Source organism: Callithrix jacchus, chromosome 14, assembly GCF_049354715.1.
Source record: "Callithrix jacchus isolate 240 chromosome 14, calJac240_pri, whole genome shotgun sequence".
NCBI lineage: Eukaryota > Metazoa > Chordata > Mammalia > Primates > Cebidae > Callithrix > Callithrix jacchus.
In genome coordinates this window covers 24,582,338-24,604,508 of record NC_133515.1, presented here as the reverse complement: position 1 = coordinate 24,604,508, position 22,171 = coordinate 24,582,338, and the positions used below count along the sequence as shown (strand labels likewise).

Below are 22,171 nucleotides of genomic sequence, written 5' to 3'. Positions count from 1 at the left end.
TCCTTTCTTACGTTTAATCTTATACTTGGTGCTCTGAATCAAATATACTGGATTTGGTCTTGTCAGAGGCATTTGAACCAGAGTGACTCCATTTTGAATAGGAGCCTGGTAAAATAAGGCTGAGACCTCCTGGGCTGCATTCCCAGGAGGCTGGGCATGCTATGTCACAGAATGACATAAGAGGTTAGCACAAGATACAGGTATTGCTTTTTTTTTTTTTTTTCTTGACACAGTCTCTGTCTCCCAGGCTAGAGTGCAATGGCATGATCTCCGCTCACTGCAACCTCTGTCTCTCAGGTTCAAGTGATTCTCCTGCCTCAGCCTCCTGAGTAGCTGGGGTTACAGGTGCATGCTACCACACATGGCTAACTTTTTTTTGTATTTTTAGTAGAGACAGGGTTTCATCATGTTGGCCAGGGTGGTCTCAAACTCCTGACCTCAGATGATCTGCCCACCTCAGCCTCCCCAAGTGCTGGGATTATAGATGTGAGCCTCTGCACCCAGCACGGTACAGGTATCCTTAATCCAGCAGCCCAAGCTATGGAGTAGCCATTCTTTTATTCCTTTACTTTCCTGGTAAACTTGCCCCCATTTTACGGATTCACCTTGAATTCTTTCTTGCACAAGATCCAAGAGCCCTCTCTTGGGTCTGGATCGAGAACCCTTTCTGCTAACAGTCTCGCCTTTCATTCTTCTCCTGTGGATCCAGCCTTCACTCATCATTCTAGGTTCTGTCTCTCCACCCCACACCACTACCTCTAGGTGATAGCCAGAGGGTTTCTATGGTTTACTCCTTAAGTCCCTACCACTATCTGTTCCCTGTGCAGCTGCCCGTTGTCCACTCTCAGTGCTCCCTGGGCAAGAAGTCTGAGACAGTTCTACTTCCAAGGCAAAAGGAATGAGGAGCCTCAGGATCTATTTTCTCTACTAGGGAAAAAACCCTGGACCCCAAATCTCCCTCCCCAGGCCTGCCTGGTGGAGAGCACCTGAGTGTGAGCAAAAACATGACTCATCCCGCCACATCACACAGCAGCCTCCTCAAGAAACCAGCCCATGGGGTATAGCACCTGGTTTACACATACCAGAACATGAGATATCCCTAGCTCTACTCAACTGCCTCCCTTCCCAGACTCCAAAGCCCCCTTCCCGGTCTGCTAGGAACTGGTTTTTGGGCCCAGATAGCTCACCTGCCATGCACAACCCCTGATTCCTTCTCCTGTTCTCATTCACCCAACCCCACATGTTGAACCTGAATGAGTGCCAGCCTCATGGCTCTCTGGGCATCAGAACATTTTGCCAGGATAATGCCAACTCACCTTCTCTCACCATTAGTCAACTCACTTGGCAGGAGAAGTTCCAATGCCAATATGGGAATGGGAGTGGGAATGAGGGGCCGGGCCTGCTGGAAAGGCCATCCTGAATTTTTCATAAGATAAGAGGGAAGCCTGCTTGTCTCTCTTTGCATATATGCACTTGCAAATAGGTACATATATGTACATAAAGTAGCCCTGTAGATACATGCTAATGCGGATGCTAGATATAAATGAGGATTGGACTTGCCTTCCCAGAAGAAACCCAATGTTCCTTGCTGGGTTTTTTTCAGAGGAAAAAATAAATAAATACCAGAGGCTGCAGCAGCTTTCCAGAGAGCAAAGAGAAGACAGCTGATCTCTGGGGCATGCAGCACCTGAGGAGCCTGGGAGTGGTGGGGTGTTAGGAACTGAGTGGTGGAGGGGAGCCCAAGGCAATGGAGACAGGAAGGGTGGAGACAGATCAGGTATTCAATGGGGACAAGGCATGTGGTTTGACCGACTTTGACTTTTTTTTTTTTTTTGAGACAGCATCTCACTCTGTCACCCAGACTGGAGTGTAGTGGAGCAATCTCAGCTCACTGTAACCTCTCTCTCCTGGGTTCAAGTGATTCTCCTGTCTCAGCCTCCCGAGTAGCTGGGATTACAGGCATTCGCCACCATGCCCAGCTAAGTTTTGTATTTTTAGTAGAGACGAGGTTTCACCATATTGGTCAGGCTGGTCTCAAACTCGTGATCTCAGGTGATCCACCAGCCTTGGCCTCCCAAAGTGCTCGGATTGCAGGTGTGAGCCACTGTGCCCCATGGCTATGACTTTTTAAACTAGTTAAACTCAATTTGACTGCACTCCACTCCTCACTTTTACTTTCTGAGTGCATGTATCCCGGTGTGTAGTTTCTGGTGTGTTTACCCACGTGGTTCTACTTTGCCCAGAAGGTAAGTGCCAAGATGGCAGGTTCTTTGTGTTCCCTGTTTGCCACTTGTCTCAGTATGAAAATGTTGAATGGCTCAGTCACTTTATTGACTGATTTGTTAAACCACTCCCACCCACAAAGCTCTGGGAAGCATACTTTAGTTCAAGTGGATTAGCATTAAAGATTGGCATTGACTTGAGAGGTTCAGGCATGCCTGTGACTTGAGCTTACAGCTCTCTTAAGCATCACTCTGTCTTCCTGCCCACTGATCAATTTCCTTGGTCATTCCTGAATTCACTCGTGAATTCAGGAGAGTCACTTGAACTCCAGTGCAAGGGCTGAGAGTTGGCAATGTGGAATGTTTATGAAAATAAGAGAGGGGATGGCTAGATGAACGGACAGATGGATGGGAAGAAACACTAATGAAATGGATCCTCAGAACTCTCCCTCCACAACAACCAGGCCAGAGGACTGGGGAGACCGAGGCTTGGAGAAGGAGAATTAGCATCTATATAACATGAAGACTTCTTCCTGGGGGCCAGTCTGCCCATGACCAATCACCTCTTCCTACCATCCCCAGGAAGGTAGGTCCCTACAAAATCAGCAGCCAAAAATGTCCCTAGGGGTCTTGGTTCCCAGGCAGCAGTCTGAAAAGAAAGGAGGACCCATTCAATCATCTTGTTTGTGCTTTCCACTTGTGGAAGGAGCATTGTGTAATTGTATGTTTAGAAGATGTCTTCCTTTATTTAAAATTGCTCTTGCCTAAATATAGAGGTGGGATGACCTAAAAGGTGTGGTCACTTCCTAAGGCCACGAAGGCAGTCCTACTGGTACCCAGGTGAGGTCAGTCTGACTTAGGAAGGGTGGAGGATGGAACTAGCCTTTGATCCCCAAGGTAGGGTGGCATCCCTTAGGCAGAGGCAGGCCAGGAACTGGGCAGCAGGTCTTCTTTTTTTCTTTTTTAGGTGGAATTTCACTCTTGTTTCCCAGGCTGGAGTGCAATGGCACGATCTCGGCTCGATCTTGGCTCAACCTCTGCCTCCCAGGTTTAAGCAACTCTCCTGCCTCAACCTCCTGAGTAACTGGGATTACAGGCATGTGCCACCACGCCTGGATAATTTTGTATTTTTAGTAGAGACAGGGTTTCTCCATGTTGGTCAAGCTAGTCTCGGACTCCTGCTTTGGACTCCCAAACTGCTGGGATTACAGGCGTGAGCTACCGCACCTGGCTAGAGCCCAGGTCTACACATCTAAAATATTCTTGGTTTACTCATGTTTTTCCATCCCTGGTGTTTAGTTAAATCTCTTTTGAAATCTCCTATCTGTCTCACCCCAACCAGCATGAAAGCAGGAGGAAAGGAATCCACTGCAAAAGAATTGCCATGTGCCCCATCAGGTGAGTTCTGTTACCTCTACATTAAAGTGGCCTTTCCTTTCTTCTGAGCACTGAGGTGGCTCTGACAGTGTAAGGACAGTTCAGAGAGTAGGGAGCAGGGAGGGAGTGGAGGTGGGGAAGAGAGAGCACCACTCCACTCTGCCACCCCCAGGCACTCTTCCTGAGCACAGCTGACTACATTCCAGGGCATCTTCACCAAGGTAGGGAGGGGGTGTGTGTTTCTCATGGAGAATCCTGCAAGGAAGCCTTGTGTCCCTCTTGCGGGAGGTGAAGGACACAGAAAGGGTGGCTGAGGGACTAAAAGATAGAACCTGCCCCAACCCCTGACTTCAAGGCAATTTCTTTTTGACCCTAGAGGGCAGGAAGGAGCCCACCTGACACCTGCTGCCCAGATTGTGCTTTCTAACTGAGTTTGTGTTTCACCCTCAGCCTGCCATTGCAGCCTTGTGCTCTGGCTGAAGAACTGGGAGATCAGGCACAGAGGCTGGGGTGTGAGCCTGCCCTGAGCAGGAAGGTGACGGCTTTCAGTGTCTACCCCCACTCTGAGGGGAAGACTAGAGCTGGGGGAAAAAAAAAAAAGAAGGTGATAGTCTTGGGTGCCCTGACTGTCCTCCTTGGCCCACTTCAGGGTCATAGTGAAGAATGCAAACACAGAGGCTCACAGACCAGACTCCCATCTTAACTCTACAGCTGAGAGCCATGTGCTCTGGGTGAAAAACTCCACCTGCTTCCTTATCTGTAAAATAAGGAACTAAGACCCAGTAAAAGCTACACTTCACAGGTTTGTTGTAAAGTTGGGATGGGTCTGAGTGCTGGGCCTGGCCCTTGGTGGATGCTCAGGAAATACCGTGTCCTGCTCAGTTTAACTTTGTTGTTTTGCTGTCCATTTAGAGAAGACAAAATTAACAAAAACGAACAAATAGCCCTCCCAGGCAGGCCCTGCTCTCAACCTCCTAGAGGAGTCAGCCCTGAGCCTTCATCCAGAGGGTGCCTTTTTCTGTTTCCCTTTTTGAGCTTCCAGACTCAGCAAGCAAACACTCCCTCCTTTTACCCTGGAAATGTTTTCCTTCCTATGGAAAAAGTGTGATGGCTTCTGGCCTTTCCAGGGACTTAGGAGGTGACCAGTCCTGTCCCTGTGCAGCCCAGGAGGCTGCCAAATTACAGATGTATCCCAGGCAGGAACCATGAGTGGCGCTTTCTGGCCTGAAGCTGCAGGACAGAGGCCTCTGTCTGAACCTGGGGCCTGAAGCACCATGAGAGAAATGACTCGAGAAGGCCCCACATCCTGCCCACACAGAAAGAGCCACCATGCAAATTCGTGTGCATGAACACACACACACACACACACACACACACACACACACACACAGAGAGAGAGAGAGAGAGAAAGAAAGAAAGAGAGAGAGAGAAAGCCAGTGCTACTGAAGGCCTGTGGTGAGGCCAGCTGAGGCTCAGGAAGGGAGCAGAAGATGGGGGTCTGAGATGGGCAGAGAGTATCCAGGGGAGAATGCATGCGGATAGAGGTAGAGGCACTCCGGACAGACACTGCCTGGAGAGGACAAAGACCTCCAGAGGGCTAGGGCCAGCCTGGGCCTCTCCTCCCTGGGTCCTCTCACCCCACATCACTCACCCCTTCCTTGGGTCTCTCCCCCTTCCCCAGCAAAGGGCTCAGCAGCCCGGGTTCCGACCCTCATGCTTGGTGGTTCCTTGTCCATAGGACGGGGCCGTGTGATGCTCTAGAGTCCCAGGAAGCTGGGAGACAGGCCCCCTTGGGGCCTACTTTTCAAAGCTGGGCCAAGATCCGACGAACAGAGGGGTATTTATCACTAGCTGATAACAGGCCACCCTTCTCTGCATTCTAGCAAAGGAGTGACTTCAACTGTGGGATTTTAAGCCCTGGAATAAGAGGGGAATGGCATTGAGGTGGGTGGGAACTTTGTTCCATGCAGCTCCCTTTACTGTGACAATAAGGACTACAGTGGGTCTTAGAGTGTCCCAAACAGGCACTCTTTGAAAGTTCAATAGTTCCTGTTGTCCACCAGGACAACAGGCCTAAGCCAGAGCTAAACCAGCAAGGAGGGTCCACTTATGTCTCTTGGAGCCTCTCCAGGATAGTCCCGGAAGGCAAGATGAAGTTGGGAGTCCCCTGATGGCTAAGTTGACGCTGAGCTCCTACAGCAGCCACACCCAGAGCTGCCCCCTCCCCACACCCAGGCCTTCCAGATTCCCTCCCTCCAGAGTCTAGGGTCAGGGATCACTTGGAGCCTTTGGCCACAAAAGCCCCCACTGGGTACTCAGCCAGAGCAGTCACTGGGGACCCAGCGACATACACAAGAGGTTTAGCAAAGAGCTTCCTTCTCCCTTCACTATTCCAGACCTCCAGGGGCTCTGCGGGGAGCCAGGGCAGGGAATCAGAGAAGGGTCAGATGAGAAGGGGTAGGCTGAGGGAGGAGGGGGACAGGATGGAGAGAAGTGAGGGGAAGGAGGGGCCTAGCCTCCTCCAGGCTCATGGCAGGTGCACCCGGCATTGCATGAGCCCTCAACTACCACTGGCCGCCTGCCCCGGCCCCTGCCACAAGGACCCACAAATGAGTCTCCGCATTCCCTTCTCCCGCAGGTCCCTCCAGCCCCACCCTAGGCAGACCCACTTAGCTCACCTCCAAAGGACCCAAGAAAGGATGACTTGGCCTGAGGTCCCAGGAGCACTTCCTGGCTGCACAGTCGGCCTGCCCAGTGAGTGTGGCTGTGGCAGCTGGAGCTTCCGACTTCCGCTCCTCCTCACCACAGCACACACCCCCTCCTGCTCCCCGCTGCCTCCGCAGGGTTCCTGAGCTGCTCGGTACCTCACACTTCCTGCCCACAAGACAAGAGCCTCTCCTCCTAGGCCCAGTGCCTCCAGCTCCCTTCCCCATGCCCCTGCTCCCTGGAGGCCCCCACCCTGCACACCAGCCTAGAAAGAACCTACCATGGTGGAACAGGCCTCTCCCTGCCATGCAAAGGCCTGGGAGAGAGAAAGGGGAAGGGGCCGAGGCCTGGTCAGTAAGCAGGCCCCACCTCCTTCCTCCCTGTGGTTCTGCCCCAGGTTCTCAGCCTTGCCCTTGGTCTCAGTCCCCTGCAGGGGGACAGGAGGGCCCTAAATCAGGCAAATTGTGGTTTTTAACAAACAACATTTTAATTTTTGTATGGCTATGTCTCATGTCACTGGTTGTTATGCAAATAATACAGTTGCCTTTTTCTTTACAAAGTGTCCCCCAATAGCACCTCAACCCCTCCTCACACCTATTTTATGAAGCGTTAATAAACTCATCATACAGATCTGGATCCGGAGGCAAGCTCAGAGACGCTAAGCCACTGCCCAGGGTTGCACAGCTGGAAAGTCACTAAGCTGAAGTTAAAATACAGAGCCTCTGACTATATGAACTAACTGACCTCCATTCCCCTCTGCTGAATTCCTAGCATGTATCCTCTGGACATAGGCTGCAGTGTCCACGAGTGTGAGTGAGGCTGGTGGGGAGCTCACCCACCATACCATTACCCTCCCTCCACACAATGTACTTCCTCAGCTTCAATGAGCACTGTCTTCTCTGCTGAGACTCCACCATCCCCGGCCTCCCTGAACTCTCATCTTCATGATTCCAGCTGCCCAGGAGACTCCCTTATTTGCATGTCTGCACAGCAGTGTGGACCAGCCACCCGACCCAGAGTTGAGAGGGTCAAGTTCTAGCTCTCCTCCAGCTGCACCCCTCCCCGCAGGATGCAGAGTCCACAGGAGCATACCAACATGGAGCCCATGCACCCTGCTTTTCCACCACACTCTGGGTTCCCAGATCCTGAGATTCTCTGCTTCTGGGCCCACATGGCCCCCTCCCCTCGTGGGCACACTGCACCACTGCCCTGTGCAGCCCGAGACTGGGTGGGGCGCTGGCAAGGTTCCTGATAGTGGAGACAGGAGTGGATAGAGACAGGTCGAACCTGGAGGCAGGTCACCCACCCACATGCATGTGTGATACAGAGCAGGGTGAGGAAGAGAAAGGGAGCTGCAGCTGCATCATGGGCCAAAGGCTGGGGCGGGCTGTGCTACGGCAGGGTCATTCAGGGGCAGAGAATCCTCCTTCAAACCTGGTCACCTAGGCCCTGATCAAAGCGGGAGGTAGGACTTTTTTTTTGAGACGGAGTCTTGTTATGTCACTCAGGCTGGAGTGCAATGGCGAGATCTTGGCTCACTGCCACCTCCGCCACCTGGGTTCAAGTCATTCTCCTGCCTCAGCTTTCCAAGTAGCTGGGATTACAGGCATGCGCCACCATGCCTGGCTAATTTTGTATTTTTAGTAGAGACGGGGTTTCTCCATGTTGGTCAGGCTGGTCTCCAACTCCCAGCCTCATGTGATCTGCATGCCTCATCCTCCCAAAGTGCTGAGATTACAGGCATGAGCCACCACGTCTGACAGGACACATTTTATATGATAGTTTGTGAGCTTCAGTGTTAACTTTCACATATTTGGACTTAACAGGTGGGGTCCCCCACTCTCCACTTCCTGGGCCTGGCAAATGTTGGGAGCACACTTATCTCACCAGCACCTCAAACTCAATATTTATAAGGCAAACCCGGTTACTTCTCTCCTCCAAGCTGGTCTTCCTCCTATATTTCAGCTTTTACAACTCTTTCCTCCAAGCTGGTCTTCCTCCTATATTTCAGCTTTTACAACTCTCTCCACCAAGCTGGGTAAGTCAGAAACCTGAAGTCACCAAGATCTAAATGCAAAACCTCCACTTCAGCCCCCAGCCTCTAGGAGTGCCTCCAGAACATGGCCATGGCTCAAAGCCAGCACCTGCTCTGCACAGGCTCTATGCTACAAGCTGCTGACCTATCAGGAATAAAGCACATGACCCCTGTGGAAGCTGAAGCAACTGCATCTTGGAAGCTAACCTGCCACATTGACTTAACTGATTGACCCCAGTTTCAGGGCAAGGGCTCTACGATTTCCAGTTTATCTATTGTTCCCTGTGTAAGAGCAGGTACTTACTGTAAGCCTATAAGTGCTACCTTAGGTCAAACAATCTTGATGGCATCACACTTCAGTTGTCTTACAAATCCCACCTGAACCACCCCTACCCTATGGTATATGAGCCCCGGGTTTGGGTGCTAATGCCGGGATCCACCATCTCATCTCGTCACCTCCTGAGATACCTACACGGCGTCTGTTGGAAGTCCCCTAGCTTTGCCTGCGTCTTTCTTCAACTTCTCAGCTTCCTCAGACTTTGAGACAGCTTTGCATAGGCCTGCCTACTGCAGAACCACTCCTGTTCTCAGGGAGCTTCCAGTCTAGTGACAGAGAAAGAAAATAAACAAATGGACTCATGAATCAAACCTTATCATACATTGTGAGGAATGCCTGGGAAGAAGCAGAGAGAAACAAGCAAGGGTGAGCACACTGCTAGGCGAATTCGGGGAGGCCTCTGAAGTTGCACCATGTCCTGGTGAGATGGGTCCAGCATGGAAGGGCATTTTCGGCTTCTAATTCCTTCCCTGAGGCAGGAAAGGTCTCCACCTGTCCAGGGAATAGGAAGCAGGCTACGTAAGTTCAAGAAGCAGCACCAGACCCAGGCACCCAGGAGGGTGGGAAAAGATGGGGCCAGAGGGGCAGGGCCAGTTCCCACAGGTGGGCAGTGGCAAGACAGGGTGTTTTTTGTTGTTGTTGTTGTTGAGACAGTCTTGCTCTGTCAGCCAGGCTGGAGTGAAATGGCATGATCTCAGCTCACTGCAACTCTGCCTCCTGGGTTCCAGTGATTCTGCTACCTCTACCTCCCGAGGAGCTGGGATTATAGGCTTCCACCAACACATCCAGCTAATTGTATTTTTGGTAGAGATAGGGTTTCATCATATTGGCCAGGCTGGTCTCAAACTCCTAACCTCAAGTGATCTTCTCACCTCGGCCTCCCAAAGTGCTGGGATTACTGGCACAAGCCACCACACCCAGCCCAGGTGCACTTTCGTTTGTTTGTTTTTGAGATGGAATCTTGCTCTGTCGCCCAGGCTGGAGTGCAACGGTGAGATCTCGGCTCACTGCAACCTCCACCTCCTGGGTTTGGTTTAAACCATTCTCCTGCCTCAGCCTCTGTAGTAGCTGGATTACTGAGTATGCCACCACACCCAGCTAGTTTTTCTATTTTTAGTAGAGACTGGTCTCTACTCCTCCAGGCTGGTCTGTAACACCTGACCTCAAGTGATCCTCCCACCCTGGCCTCCCAAAGTGCTGGGATTACAGTAGTAAGCCACCACACCCAACCAATGCACCTAAAAAGGGTGCATTTTTAAAGCAGAGAAATGAAAGGTTAAGGAGTATTTGTGTGTTTTAAGATCACCCATCTGCTATATGGAGAACAGATGGATCTGTCTGCTGTATGGAGAAGAGATGGTAGAGGCTACGTAAGTTCAAGAAGACCAGTCAGCAGGCTCTGTGAGAGTCCAGGCAATGGGGGACAGTGGCTTGGCTGGGGCAGTCATGGCACAGAAGGGAGACACAGGACTGGGAATGCATATGGGGAGATGAGTGTAGAACCTGCCGCTTCATTATATGTGAGGGGTCAATACGGGAGGGGAAGTCAAGGGCAACTTCCAGATTTTTGGCTCAAGCAGCCGGGTGCGCGGTCATAATGGCATTTGCCGAAATAGGAAAGAACTGGGAGATAAGGCTTAGGGGAGAAGCTCAGAGTTTAATTTTTAATATTGGATTTGAACTACCTGTAAGATATTTCAAGTAGACAACTGAAAAACGCACCCGGAACCCATCTGAGCTGGGAGAGGGAAGGTGGCACCACCCAGGATGGGAGGGGACAAGTCTGAAAAGGAGACAGAAAAGGGACTGTCATGAAGGTGAGAGAAACAAGGGGAGAGCCGTGCCGTCACAGAAGACAAGAGGGGGTTACTTCAGAAGGAGGAAGTGGTTGGCTTGGTTGATTGCTGCTGAAAAGTCGAGGAAGATAAGAAGCGAAAGTGATCTATATTGAACATGGCCAGAGGTTATGGACAGGTGGGGTTGACAGCAAATGCTGAGGCAGAAGACAGGAGATCAAGGGGTGAGGGGTCAAACTCCTCAAGTTGGGGCTTTGCCCCACCCAGTCTAGGCTTCTGGGTGATCCATGGCTTCCTGAGGCTGAAAGGGGAGGCACCAGTGATCTTTCCCTTCCCCAAGTCCAGGCCCTGCCACTCAGCTGAGTTATGGGTTCCTATCATCCCCTTGACCGTGAACTTCTCCAGGGCATGGACTGGCTCAAGTGCTTTACAGCAGAGTGCCTGACTCACAATTGCTCCACAGCCATTTGGTGAATGACTAAATGCTGCTCAGCTTCTCTTCAAGACCATGCTAAGTGGTATGGGACCTGCCTCTCCCTGATCCTTCTATGACAGTGGGTCTTGCATATGTACGGTGTATGTGTGTTGGAGTTCCCTCCCCAGCCTGTCCTCCTCCCTACGGCACAGAGGACACACAACACAGCAGACACACAGCACAGCCAGGCAGCTTTCCTGCCTCCCTCGAGGTAAGCTTCTTCCTGTTTGCCTGCACAAGAAGCTGCTCAGCACAGGTAACTTCTCCCAAACTGAGCACAGACCAGAGAGTAGAGCCCACTTTCCAGGAGAGGGGCCCTGGGGATTTCAGCACACAGTCAGCCCCTCCTGGGAGGCAGAGGGGAGAGAGGAGAGAGGCCACCAGTGAAGGAAATGGCACCTAACATAAAGCCCAGGACCCTTTCCTGAGGACCCCAATGTGTTGACACTTACCAGACCCTCTCTATACATCATCTGTAGTCCCTAGGGGTCTGGGGTCAGGGTGAGGGGCATTATTATCCCCAGCCCACAGAACAGACGAGGAGACAGAGGGCCACCCATCACTCGGGTATGCACAGGCAGGAAATGGTAAGGCTAGGATTGGACCTGGGCCTGTAGAACCGTCCAAATGTACTTTCTGCTGGACTCTGTTACCACTGCATGCTGCAGAAATGAAAACTCAGGTGGGGAGCAGGCCTTTTTCCCAACAAGCAGAGCTAGAAAGGGTAAGCCTGACTCACATCTCCCAACAGGAAGTTCATGAAAACCCTTGTGCTAACGGAGTTGAAATATTGGACTGAGCAGGGTGAGAGAGGAGGACTGAAGCATCCAAATGGGCTCCAAATTAGTCTCCATAAAAGTCCTATACTTTATTTTTATTTATTTATTTATTTGTTTATTTTCAGATGGAGTCTCACTCTGTCTCCCAGGCTAGAGTGCAGTGGCGTGATCTCAGCTCCCTGCAACCTCTGCCTCCTGGGTTCAAGTAATTCTCTTGCCTCAGCCTCCTGAGTAGCTGGGATTACAGATGCGTACCACCATGCCTGGCTAATTTTTGTATTTTCAGTAGAGACGAGGCTTCACCATGTTGGTCAGGCTGGTCTCAAACTCCTGAACTCAAGGACCTGCCTTGGCCTCCCAAAGTGCTGGAATTATAGGTATGAGCCACCATGCCCAGCCAAAAGTTCTAAACTTTAGAGAAGGCTGAGAGTGTGGCGGCCACACTCCTTTCTCCAGAAAAGGCCCTGTTCCGTCCTAGCTCTCTGACCTCCACATGCCTCAGTCATGGAGAAGGGCAGATGGGACACCTGCCTCTGCATCCATTCCTCTGCCCGGCTAGATGTTTACAGTCCCAGTGGCCAGCTCAGCTGTGGTTTCCCAGGGTGAGAGCAGGGAGGTAGGGCTGGGCCAGGGCCTCCTATGACCTTAGAGTGGGAGGGAGAACTCTCCTAGAGTCAGGGAAAAGAGGAAAGGGAGAACAGCCCAGCCCAGCACTGACAGCACCAGCCCCTGACCATGTGTGTGCGCCTGTGCTGCCCTGGGCGTTCTGGAGAAGGGCAGGGAGTGGTTACAAAAGTGAATGACAAGTCTCCAACTCTGCACTTGCTCACCCAATCCCATACGGGTGCAGTGACCTTGAGAGGCTGTCCTTACCCTGCCTGTGGCCAGTCAAACGGAGCACAATTAGTGTCTGTGGACAAATGGCCAGGGATGGGGCTACCCAGGTCACAGCTCCCTGATTCTCCTCTGCCCCAGCACAAAAGCTTGCCCCAGACTTTCAAGGTCCTTCTCCTGGGCTGTCTCCCAGCTTTGTGTTTTTTTAGATAAGCCCTTTCCCTGCAGCCAGCCACTTGTTGTGGGTCTGTCCTTCTCATACAAGCAGTGAATTGGGGGTCTGTAGTTATTCACCCTCCATCCCCCAGCCCACTTGGCACCAGAAGGCACCCACAAAACATCTGCTGAAACACATGTGTGTGCAGTTACTTATGACGGCAAAAATGCTCATGACCTCAATATCCACAGTAAGGAATGAGATAAATGAATACATTACTCATAGCCATTTAGCTATATGGTGAACCTAGGCAACTTTTGGCTATCTTGTTTTTAAAGAGTATCTAATGAAATGGAAATACGCTCACAGAATTTTGTTAAATAACAAAACTATTTATAATTTCACTATGGTCCCTTTTTGTTTTTTTTTTTTGAGACAGAGTCTCGCTCTGTCACCCAGGCTGAAGTGCCGTGGCATGATATCAGCTCTCTGCAACCTCCACCTCCTCAGTTCAAGCGATTCTCCTTCCTCAGCCTACTGAGTAGCTGGGATTATAGGCACATGCCAGCATGCCTGGCTGTTTTTTGTATTTTTAGTACAGACACGGTTTCACCATGTTAGTCAGGCTGGTTTCCAACTCCTGACCTCGTGATCCACTGGCCTCAGCCTCTCAAAGTGCTGGGATTACAGGCAGAAGCCACCACACCCCGCCAGAAACTTCAGTTTTTCTTATGTGACTACAAGCAGCAACTTATGGAAAAATAAGGTTGCCTCAGGACAGATCTACTCCCAGAAAGGAGAAGAAGAATAAAACCCATCCCAAATTCCTTCTCCAGGGGAGTTTTAAGACCCTAAAGGAGACAGAAAGACCACTCCTACCTTGATTAATAGATAAACATTATCACAAACTTTCTCTCATTTGTTCTCCTAAAAACCTATCTATCTTTCTTAAAGAAACTCATTTTTCTCCCCATAGAAGGCTGTTTCTGCTCTCTCTCTTTCCCCTGCTGAGTTAGGTATATGGCCTTGAACTTTAACCATCTAACAAGCCAGATACTTCCTTTACTGACCTCCTTGTACATTTCTTCTGTTAATCTAGCTTTTGTCAATTTAATTCACAGATCCTAGTCCCTAAACCTAAGAAGGAAGAGGAAAATGGTTCTTTCCTCCCCTACCTAGGGTTAGGATAAACCTAACCTACCCCAAGATTACCTTCTCCATGAACCCACAAATATGAGGCTGTGTTTGCCTACGTGGATATGTGGTACACATACTGAACATTAATAGTTAAACATCTATTTGAAACTGCATTAGAATAAGATATAGTGCAGCAAAACTGTGATTTTATAGATAAGATTGCTTAGGAACACACCAAAATAGAAAACATCTACTTTATGTTGGTTTTTAAGTATGTATATTCAAAGAAAAATATTAAATATCATTTAACAATACAAATATGAATAAATATCAAAACTCTCATCTCAAAAATTATAGTAGGGATATGTAAATAAGCGGACACTTCGTGCAGCTGGATCTGACCTTTGCAGCATTTTCTCCTTTGGAGAAAGAACTGAAAGTCTTCCTAATGCTCCTTAGCCCTGATTATCGACTAATCACTGAATAGAAATTCAGGGTGGCTACGATTCGCACAAAAGCAAAGCTTGGGCATTAAACCTAGAACCAGGTATGCTTTGAAAAAGTGAAGGAGGAAGACAAACTCACACCAGGACATTTCCTGGGCCTCGTACAGGGTCACGCATTCCCCTGGGAAGGCCCACCCTTAACCCTGCCCATAGCAGCAAAGCCGTGAGTGTCCCAGTGCCCTCTGCAACAGCAGGGGCTGACCCACACTCTGTCCATTGTAATCTTCAGAGGAAAAAAACAGACCGATGATTTGGCAGCTCCTAGCAGGAAGAGCGCTGGGGCCTCAGAGGTCATGCCCCTGGAGGAGAGCCGGTACACCTAAGCTTCCTGGAGCCATTTCTCTCCTCTCTAACTCAGTACATCTATGCATCCCCCAAGGCCACACTGGGAGCTCCAGAAAGGCAGAGACTACTTGTTGGCCTTGTTGTATACACCCACCTCCCATCCCTCCCCTACCCATGCTCCACAGCAGCACAGAGTTCAAGCCAAGAGGATAATTTCCTTAGGTTGTCTAGCCAGGAAAGGGAAGAGTTCAAAAGTGCACCACGTCTTCTTGCCTGTCTCATGCTGTCCGTCCACTCCTCCCCGTAAACCTGCCCCAGGCTCTGTTCTGGCTGGGCATCTCTCAACCTCACATTCATCTAGGAGGACTTCACCCAGTCCCACATGTTAACCTCCCACCTACTCACTAAAGGTTCGCAATTCTCTCTCTAGCCCAGCCTCTTAATTACCAACAGGAATCTTCTAGCAGATGTACAGCAGAGTATCTGACTTCACAGCCTTCTCACATGCCTGTAAGCACCCTTCTCAACCTGTGCCCATGCCTGCCCTTCCCAGGACCTGTCTAGTGACAGGCATCACATCCCCCAGCTTCCCAAGTTAGCAACCTTGGCACCAACCCAGGCCTCTCCCCTCATGGTGTTGGTACCCTGTCCTGCTGGAATCTCCTCCCCTGCTGGTCCCTGGGCTCCACCAGCACACAGATCACCTCCTCGATTTTCTGGAGAACTGCAGCAACTGCCTGCATAATTCTCCACTGGGAGATCACTCCTGCCCTAGAAAAATCTTTACCTGGCACCCTCCTCCCCCATTCCCCAATAGTGCCCCTAACTGCCTCTCTCCCCCATTGCTTTAGGGAATGTCCAGCTCTGTTATCTGAGAACTCTCCACCCTCTCCTATGACCACACACCACCACACCCTGACCTACAGCCCCATCAGGCTACGGGTCCTTCCCTAAATGTTCTTGGTATGTTCACACATCCTCTTGGAGAGCTCCATTTCCATCCCCAATCCTCTTCATCTTTCGAGGCTCACACCATAATGCCAACTCTCCATGCAGTCTTTCTAGACCAATCCAATAAGAATTGACTATTACAGGCCAGGCGCAGTGGCTCACACTTGTAATCCTAGCACTTTGGGAGACCTAGGTGGGTGGATCACCTGAGGTCAGGAGTTCAAGCCCAGCCTGGCCATCATGGTAAACCCCATCTTAAAAAAAAAAAAAAGAATTGACTACTACAATAATTCCATAACTCCAACTACAGGGTGCAATGCAGCAATCAGAAGCAACAAACCAAGAGAACACATCGCTGTCAAATAGATCTTTTAAAAAATAGTACTGGTTGGTCAGGTGTGGTGGCTCATGTCTGTAATCTCAGTACTTTGGGAGGCCGAGGTGGGCGGATCGCTTGGGGTCAGGAGTTTGAGACCAGCCTGGCCAACATGGTAAAACCCCGTCTCTACTAAAAATATAAAAATTAGTTGGGTGTGCTCACTTGAACCCAGGAGGTGGGGGATGCAGTAAGCCAAGATCATTGACAGAGTGAGACTCTGTCTCAAAATAATAGTGCTGCTTTTAAAAAGCAAGAAAAATATGATTTATAGAAAAAAGTGATTGAGTATTTTGTTTTTGTTGTTGTTGTTTTCTGTTTGTTGCGTGTGTGTGTGTGTGTGTGTGTGTGTGTATGTGTGTGTGTCTGAGATGGAGTCTCGCTCTGTTGCCCAGGCTGGAGTGCAGTGGTGCAATCTGGGCTCACTGTAACCTCCACCTCCCAGGTTCAAGCGATTCTCCTGCCTCAACTTTCCAAGTAGCTGGGATTACAGGGGCCTGCCACCATGCCCAACTAAGTTTTGTATTTTTAGTAGAGACTAGGTTTCACCATATTGGCCAGGCTGGTCTCAAACTCCTGACCTTGTGATCTTCCTGCCTTGGCCTCCCGGGGTGCTAGTATTACAGGCGTGAGCCACCATGTCTGGCCTAAGCGATTGTTTCTAAGACGGGGTCTCACTCTGTTCCTGAGGCTCTAGTACAGTGATGCTATCATAACTCACTTCAGCCTCAAACTCCTGAGCTCAAGTGATCCTCCTGCTTCAGCCTCCCAAGTAGCTAGGACTATAGGAGTGCACGACCACACCTGGATAATATTTCTTTATTATTTGCCCCCCCTTTTTTTTTTGTAGAGAAGAGTCTTTCTATGTTGCCCATGCTGGTCTTGAACTCCTGGCCTCAGGAAATCCTCCCACTTTAGCCTCCCAAAAGGCTGGGGTTACAGGCATAAGCCACTGTGCCCAGCCCCATAGAGCAATTTATGTAAGGTTAAAATGCAAGCATATATCAATCAACATCATATACCTTTCTTTTTTTCTATATATCTTTCTAAAATATATCCAGATCTAAGGATAAACCTGTCATAAATATGTCAGAGTAGCTGCTGCTCATGAGGGTAGGGTGAGGGGGTAGGTGTGAGGCAAAATCACTGGGACTAGGAATGAAGGATGAAGAGAAAATGATAATTCAATAACAACAACGAAAATCCAATTGAAAACATAGGCCAAGTATATGAACAGTCCACAGAAATACAAATGGCTTGTAAGTATTGTAACACCATTCACTAGAAAGAAACACCTACGAAAACTATAGCATCAGGGCATTTTTTTTTTAATCTGTCAAATTGGCAAGAACAAAAAGATGATGATACATCAAGCTGGTGGAACTGAGGGGAAAGCAGCACTTGCCTACGTACAAAGACATGCGTGCCTTCAGAAAGCAGGTTGGCAGCATCCTGCAAGATCTAAAATATATAACTTTTAAAACACATTTATGAATTCCTCCTGCTGAAACAGTCACAGAACTGAGAGATTATATAGGTACAGGTATGCTTAATGTGTTATCGTCTATCACAGGAGACAAACAGAAATGGGGGAAATAACTTATAAACCCCCAGTGTACTGGCTAGATAAATATGGTAACCCATTCAATGAGATACAATATCATACATGTACTTAAAAAGGATGAAGGCGGGGTGCAGTGGCTCACACCTGCAATCCAAGCACTTTGGGAGGCTGGCCGAGGTGGGAGGATTGCTTGAGGCCAGCAGTTTCAGACCAGCCTTGGCAACATAGTGACACTCCCATCTCTACAAAAAATACAAAATTTAGCCTGGTGTGGCGGCACCTGCCTGTGGTCCCAGCTAATGGCAGGGGCAGACAGGTCAGGGCACTGAGGCTGGAGGATCACTTGAGCCCAGGTTGTGGGGCTGCAGTGAGCCATGATCAGGCCACTGGACTCCAGCCTGGGTGACAGAGCAAGACTTTGTTTCCAAAAAAAAAAAGAAAGATGAAGCCTGTCTATATGTCTTGAAGCAGAATGATTGTTAAGTATATTGAGTTTTTTTTAAAAGTGCATATCTAGGTATTATTTCCTACTATTTATATTTTTAAAAAATAAAACAAGGAAGGTATATATATATATATGCTTGTTTACAAATAGAATATATATCTCTGAAAGTATTCTCAAGAAATTGCCTCCCAGGAGAATTGGAGATCACAGGACAGGAGAGGGAAAGAGATTTTTCAATGTGTACCTTGAGGTTTGCTTGCATTAATATTTTTTTGAGACAGAGTTTCACTCTTGTTGCCCAGGCTGGAGTGCAGTGGCACGATCTCAACTCACTGCAACCTCCACCTCCTGAGTTCAAGCGGTTCTCCTGCCTCAGCCTCCCAAGTAGATGGGATTACAGGCATGCACCACCTTGCCCAGCTATTTTTTTTTTTTTTTTTTTTTTTAAGTAGAAATGGGATTTCACCATGTTGGCCAGGCTGATCTCAAACTCCTGACCTTGAGTGATCTGTTAACCTTGGCCTCCCAAAGTGCTGCAATTTCATGCGTGAGCTACTGTGCCTGGCTGGCCATGACTATTTTATAAAGGAAACAATTTCATTTGCCAACTAGAAGCTTCTCCAAAAGTTAGGACAGTCAGAAGTCCATTTTGGTGGACAGAATCTCTTCAAAATTTGGACCCAAGTTTGGCTCTCTGACATTGTTACAGCATAGTGTGAGAACACTTGGCTCAAAAATGACACCCCCTGATGGCAAATTCTGATTTTTCTCTTACTACCCATGTAATCTTGGACAACTTTCTTTTTTTCTTTTTTTCTATTTTTATTCTTTATTCTTTTTTTCTTTTTTCACTGAAGACTTTGCAATCATTGAACAACTTTCTTTCTCTCTCTGGGCCTCAGTTTTCTCATCTGTGAAGATGGATCCTAACTGTATAAACTGCATAGACTGGCTGCGAGAATTATGTGTGTTACTGAGCACAAAGTACGCAAAGGAGGGCCTGGCCTTTAGTGTGTGCTCAATAAATGCTGCTGATGATGGTCTCTGGCTGCTTTTTTTATTTTTTATTTTTTTAAAGAAAAACCTGCTAATGAGATCATGTAATAGTTTTCAGGATGAAAAAAAAATAGATTATTGGCATTTTCCCAGAAGGCAAGTTTTTTCTCATCTTCCACTCTGTAGGCATTTATTTTTAATGACAAAAGCCACAATTGCTTTTGCACCAACCTAATAATAAATTTGAAATCCTCAGGGTCTGCTGCCCACTATAATTCTCATTGTGTGGGCCCATAATGTTTTTGGGTTTTGTTTTTTTTTTTTAATTATTTTTTGAGGCAGGGTCTCACTCTGTCACCCATGCTGGAGTGCAGTGGCACAATCTCTGCTCACAACTTCTGCCTCCTGGGTTCAAGCGATTCTCATGCCTCAGCCTCCCTAGTAGCTGGTATTATAAGAAAGCACCACTACTCCTGGCTAGTTTTTATATTTTTAGCAGAGATGGGGTTTCACCATGTTGGCCAGGCTGCCCACAGTGTTTTGACGGATGCAGGGTGTGAGTGAGAAAAGCAAATGATACCTCTCGCACCAAAAGACACACTCTCCATCTCTGTGATCACCTCTTGTCCTGCTTGGCATAAACCACCAGGCCTGTCCACAAGTTCCTGCCACAGCAGTGAGGGGCACCATCTGCTTTCCTATATGCCTCTGGTCAAGGCTGAGCCCTACCCCGACCTCCTTCAAGGCGAGTCTCTGAGATGCCTGCTCTCTACCCCAGAGCCACACTGGCCTCCTCCCTGTTAATCCAGCATGCCCAGACTTTTCATGCCACACTCTGGATTCAGGGCCTTTGCACTTGCTGTTCCCTCTGCCTAGGATGTTCTTCCCCCCGGTAGTCACATGGCCATGTCCCACCTTCATTCAGTTCTCTGCTCAAATTTCATCTTAGCACAGGCTGTCCTAAGCACTTTATTGAACACAGTAGCCCCAATCAACTTCTAACCCCTTAAGCTGCTTTGCTTTTCTTCAGAGCCTTCATCTAACATGACATTAAAATTGTTATATTGTTTATTGTCTGTTTCTCCTACAAGAAATAAGCTTTGTGAGAGTAAGGATTGTCTTATTCACTGGTGTATCCTTCAAACCTGGAATAGTGCCTGGAACATACAGGCCCTCAATAAATGTTTGCTGAATAAATATAAGAATGAGTGAGTGAGTCAATAGAGCATGTTTTCTGAGAATCTTAATCTCTGTCTTAGATTTAAGCCTCCCAATAAGAAACATACTCTTAAGAGAGGGGCTACTCACCACTAGTCCATTTCTCACTGATCCCTTATAGGCAGCTTATAACTCTCTGTTGATAGGAACAGAGGACACCTCATCCTGTCTCCCTAGATTTTGAGGACCTGAACATGGGACCATTTTCCCACCTAATTTAGAAAGTCTGCTTGCTACATTTTCTAGCTAAGGACCAATTTCTCTTATACGTTTCACTGTCATGCCCCATATCTGTCTTTTGGGGGATTTTTCAGTTTTGTGTTTTCAGTGTTTATTGCTCTCTGAAATAATGTCATTCAACTGCTTAGTAGCTTATTTTCTCTCTCCAACTTGCATGCAAATGAGAGCAGTCATATTCCCAGTACCTACATGTCTGATTTGTAGTTGGCACTCAGTAAATATCTGTTAGATGAATGAATGAATGACTCTTTTCAATATGCTTCACATACAGGAAATACCACATCTGGAAGAAGAGAATGAATCATTTGGTGCTATGCACTGTCTAAACCTGATCTTGGTGTGTTCCTTAAGTAGAGAGGCTCATGGACATCCAATTACAATTGCTAATTACATTCAACCAGCTCTGGGACTTGGGAGGGGGCCAAGCCTGAGGTTCAAGGGCAGATGGGCTGACCTTGCTCAGTCTTCGCTTTGACACTGGCCCCCTGACCTAGATATGCAGACCATGCATAGAGGCCTGGCAAGTGCATTGACCAAAGCAGCAAGTCCATCCTGCGGCATGGAAAAATCCAGCAAAGAACTCACATTCTTAGCTTCACCATCCTCCAGAAAAGATGAGCTAGGCAATTCTAGGACCAGAAAGAAATCTTAGAGGGATATGAGCTTGTCAGCTGAGCAGACACTGTTTACCTTCCCAGAAATCTCTAATACTTCCTTGCTAGACCCTCTAGGAGAAGGGCCAGCACCCAAGGGGACAGGGAAGAGATGCCTCATCCTCCAGCCCAGTGCCCTCTTGGTGGGGAAGCTCCCACCAAGCAAGGGACAGCCTGGCCTAGTCATGAGCACCACGAACCACAGCGCGATGAGAGATTAGAAGGAAAGCCCTCAGTGTGGCCTGGTTCTGACACTTGGATGACTTTAAGGGCTCCTTCTGCTCGCCAGCGGGGCTTGGAGCCCAGATCCAGCAGCGCAGCTGGGGTAGCCCGCAGCGGGAGAGCGCAGGCTGATTCTCTCAGTGATGAGAGCGTCCCCTAGCTGTCCCAGTCTCCGCCACTTGGTTAGGCTGGATTCTCTGGGTCCTCTGCTCGCTCTCAACCCTCTTTCCGGCTCCAGAGACCCTTACCCTTCTCAGCGACAGCCGCTCCGCAGGTGCTCACCGGCTTGGCGAGACCGGTGCGTGGCACACAGTCACTGTCTAGGGCGGCGACGGCGGGAGGTGCCCCTGCCCGGCCCAGGCCTCCCCACAACCCCTTACCCATTTCCCGCCTGGCTCTTGCTCCGGCCTCCCGCGGGCCCGGGAGCCCCATGGCCCCGCGCCGAGGGGCCGGCGGTGGGCAGCGAGAGCTGCGGGGCCTCGGTTGCGCGGGGGGCTGGGCCAGTCCAGCTCTGGGAGCTCACAGCAGGGACTCGGTTTCCGGGACTGCAGGCGGGAGGGCGGGTGGCGGCGCAGGGCGGGGAGGGGCGGGCTGAGGCCGGGCCCGGGCTTGGGGGCGAAGCTGTCTGACTGGTCTGACCGCGGCGACGCCGGGCTGGGCCGCCAGGCAGACCGGGTACCTCCAGCACGCCCCGCACGGCTCAGCCTGACCTGTGCGCTAGTGAGCTGCGGGCACTCCAAAGCCCTCTGGTTATTTTTCCAGTACCTAAACCGGAAACTGAGGCCTGCCCAGATACGTGCACGCCTTGAAAGGGTTTATCTGGAGTCCTTACAAACCCCTTATTCATTTACTATTCATTG

At 49.3% G+C, this 22,171-nt stretch overlaps 1 protein-coding gene across 7 annotated transcripts in view; it reads right to left on the bottom strand.

Moving 5' to 3' along the window:
* PSD4 (pleckstrin and Sec7 domain containing 4) overlaps nt 1–21,858 on the bottom strand; it is a 45,341-nt gene extending 23,483 nt beyond the window's left edge. For 3 of the 7 annotated variants that reach the window (XR_013526065.1, XM_008980296.6, XM_008980298.6), the window contains exon 1: nt 6,278–6,731. Coding sequence is in view for 2 of the 7 variants with exons in the window: in XM_008980296.6 (XP_008978544.4) it covers nt 6,278–6,613 (336 nt within the window). In the remaining 5 variants the exon portion in view is untranslated. Of the gene's footprint in view, nt 1–6,277; nt 6,732–21,559 lie in introns of those variants that run through there. The other 4 variants (XM_017964171.4, XM_078348418.1, XM_008980297.6 and 1 more) reach the window with 2 other exon arrangements.
* Nucleotides 21,859–22,171: the final 313 nt, after the last annotated feature.